The sequence below is a fragment of the Glycine soja genome, chromosome 1, assembly GCF_004193775.1.
Source record: "Glycine soja cultivar W05 chromosome 1, ASM419377v2, whole genome shotgun sequence".
Classification (NCBI taxonomy): domain Eukaryota; kingdom Viridiplantae; phylum Streptophyta; class Magnoliopsida; order Fabales; family Fabaceae; genus Glycine; species Glycine soja.
This window is the reverse complement of record NC_041002.1, coordinates 38,083,908-38,086,963: the sequence shown is the minus strand read 5'-3', so window position 1 is coordinate 38,086,963 and position 3,056 is coordinate 38,083,908. Positions and strand designations below refer to the sequence as shown.

Here is a 3,056-nt window from a genome sequence, read left to right as displayed (position 1 = left end):
GGGCAAAAATGAATCATCCAGTTGTATCATTGGATCGTCCAGTCCTAACATGAGGTGTCTTTCAATGTCTTCAACTCTATGAGCCCTCCAAGGGGTTAGGGTTGATCATAATAGCCATCTTAGCAACCTTTGAGTCACTCACTCATCAAGATAGAAACGTTAAAGAAGTGCTTAGTGGGAGGCAACCTAGCTTTCTATCTTTTCTCTCTCTTAATTTTGTCTTTAATTTGGATTTCCTTTTCTTCAATTCTTCTCGTTCTATTTTATGTTTTTGTTTGTTTTCATGTAGTTACAAGTTGCCAAGTATAAATTGAAAACACAGAAGGCTTTCTTCACAAAAAAAGTTTTATCCTTTCTTTGCATGTGTTTTTTAATTTGATATTGTTTCATTAGAAAAATCTTTCATTCTTTTCCATGTTTTTATTGCAGAACTTAGTTTTTTTTGGGAACCAACACTTTCTTGGCCAAGGGGGTGAGCATGGGCCTATAGGATGAGAAGATGGGGGAGGACTAGTATAACTAGTCTTCCCAAGGTTGGTGTTTCTTTTTATGCTATCTTGTTTAGTTGCTTATTTGTTGGCATTAAAGCATAAAAAAAATTATGGTCCAATGCATGTGTGATTGCACTCCTACAATTTCTTGTGCCCTTCTAATTGTAGTTAATGTGTGTGGCATGTTTGTATGGAAGACTTTGTTTTCCATGATCAAACCTAGCCAGGTGAGGAGCAATTATGGTATGTGTTGTGAGTGGCACCATTGGTTTTGCCACATTCTATTTTGCTTATATTTTTTATTCCTTTGTTTTGCATGCTAAGCCTAGAAATGATCAAGACCATGTGTTGTTTTAAGCCACTGGCCCAAAAGACTTGCCCCTTATGAATAAAAATCTTCTACACCTTCTTTGAGCTGATGAAAATTTTCTTGATGTTCTAACCATTATCCTTAAAAGAATTTTTTTCCCTTCCTAGGAATAAGAGAGAAATTTGAGAAATAGGGTTTAACATTAAGTTCGGGGTGTCTTGTTAGACACCCAAAAGTGATAAATTGATGGTACACCTACAAAATTTTAGTTTTTCAGTTAGTCAAAATTTTCAAAAAAAATTAAAATGTGTGGCTCACCTTTGTCCCGTGATGATATTGTTTCTCTTAAAAAAAAAGAAAAAAGGAGTAAATAAGTTGGGACATAGGTGAAGATGAATAACGTGGTCTTGTGATGTAAAGGAACTTGGGGTCCAAATTGTTCATTATTTTGGTAGAGATTGAGTTGAGGATTATTTCTCATTTTGCTCTCAAATTTTTAGATGCTCCAAATCCTAGAAAAACCAATATTTTGTTATAGCCCTACCACATTACAAGCCAAGAAAGTCCTTAGTGATCCTTGCTTGCATGCTTAATAATGTGTTATGCTAAGAGATAAAAAAGAAAAAAAAAGTTAAAATGTGTGTGGTTATAGTGTGTTGCTTGAGATAAACACTTACCTTTTTGGCGTGTGATTGAGTGTGTTAAGATGTGACTGTTGAAACTGTCTAACAAACTATAGTAGATAAGATTCTTTTGCTATTTTTTAGGAAAAATAAAAGTCATGTTGACTGATAGGATAAAGTAGTTTTGATCCTATTCTCTAGGCATGATTTGTTAGTGGTGTTATCTTTTTGTTAGCAGTTACTATCTTTTCCATGTTTTTAAATACGTTGCTTCATATCAGAATAAAACAAGCTTTTGCAGTCTCAATTTCTTTCTTTATGCTCCCTTTCATTCTTTAATATTTCTGCCTGCTGTTATTAATCAAAAACAACAAATTGGTATCAGAGCTCTTATCTTTAAGGGATCTATGAGTTGAGAGAAATCGCAATGGAGGGAGAAACATCATACACAGTAGGTTCACCACCAATTTTTGATGGTGAGGAGTACGAATTATGGGCTGCAAGGATGACTGCTCATCTTGAAGCTTTGGATCTTTGGGAGGCAGTAGAAGAAAACTATGATGTTCCTAAACTACCTTTAGATCCAATGGTGGCTCAGATGAAGAATCACAGAGAAAGGAAGACCAAAAAGGCTAAGGCTAAAAATTGCCTTTTCTTTGTTGTGTCAAAAATTATTTTTACAAGAATTATGAACTTCAAGTCTGCCAAACAGATTTGGGATTATCTCATATTAGAATATCAAGGCTGTGAAAGAACCAAAGGCATGCAAGTACTCAACTTGGGCAGAGAATTCGAGATGCAAAGCATGAAAGAGACTAAAACAATTAAAGGCTACGCTGACCGGCTGTTAGGCATGGCAAATAGAGTGAGGCTTCTTGGGAAGGACTTTCCTGATGAAAGAATAGTGCAAAAAATCCTGGTCACTATACCCGAGAAGTATGAATCGAAGATATCAGCATTGGAGGAGTCTAAAGACCTGTCAACCATCACCTTAGGAGAACTCATAAATGCTCTACAAGCCCAGGAGCAGAGAAGAATGATGAGACAATAGGAGGTGGTACAAGGTGCGTTTCATACGAAAGCACATAATTCAAGAGGTGGCAAAGACAAGAAGAACAACAAATGGAGGAACAAAAAACCAGAAGGCTCCAACAAGCAGCAAGGTGAGACCTTTCCTCCTTGTTCGTATTGCAAAAAGACAAATCATCCTGAAAGAAAATGTTGGTGGAGGCCAGATGTCAAGTGCAGAAAGTGTGGCAATATGGGACATGTAGAGTGAATATGCAAGTCCAAATCAGAGGAAGAAATGGTGGTTGCGGAGGAACGAGAAGATGAGCAACTCTTTGTCGCAACATGCTTTGCCACAAGCAATAGTTCCAGTGATTCATTGTTAATAGACAGCGGCTGCACAAATCATATGACCAATGACCTGAACCTCTTTAAAGAACTTGACAAAACCATTGTTTCCAAAGTAAAAATTGGCACAAAAGCTATGCTCTAAATCTAATGGAGGAGAAGCAAATAGCTTTTTCAAGCATGACCACCAATGTTGAACTATGGCACAAAAGACTTGGACACTTCCATCTTGCTGGACTTTTATACATGCAAAAACATGCCTTGGTGAAAGGTGTG

The 3,056-nt window shown here is 36.7% G+C and overlaps 1 protein-coding gene across 1 annotated transcript; it reads left to right on the top strand.

The window, feature by feature from the left end:
* Window positions 1-1,851: 1,851 nt before the first annotated feature.
* Window positions 1,852-2,475, top strand: LOC114372220. Its single transcript, XM_028329720.1, has one exon. It carries the CDS (start codon window positions 1,852-1,854, stop codon window positions 2,473-2,475), a length of 624 nt encoding a protein of 207 aa, XP_028185521.1.
* Window positions 2,476-3,056: the final 581 nt, after the last annotated feature.

What these genes read in the sequence shown, in the direction of transcription:
- LOC114372220 (XM_028329720.1), top strand. Translation starts at nt 1,852, where the DNA reads ATGGAGGGAGAAACATCATACACAGTAGGTTCACCACCAATTTTTGAT.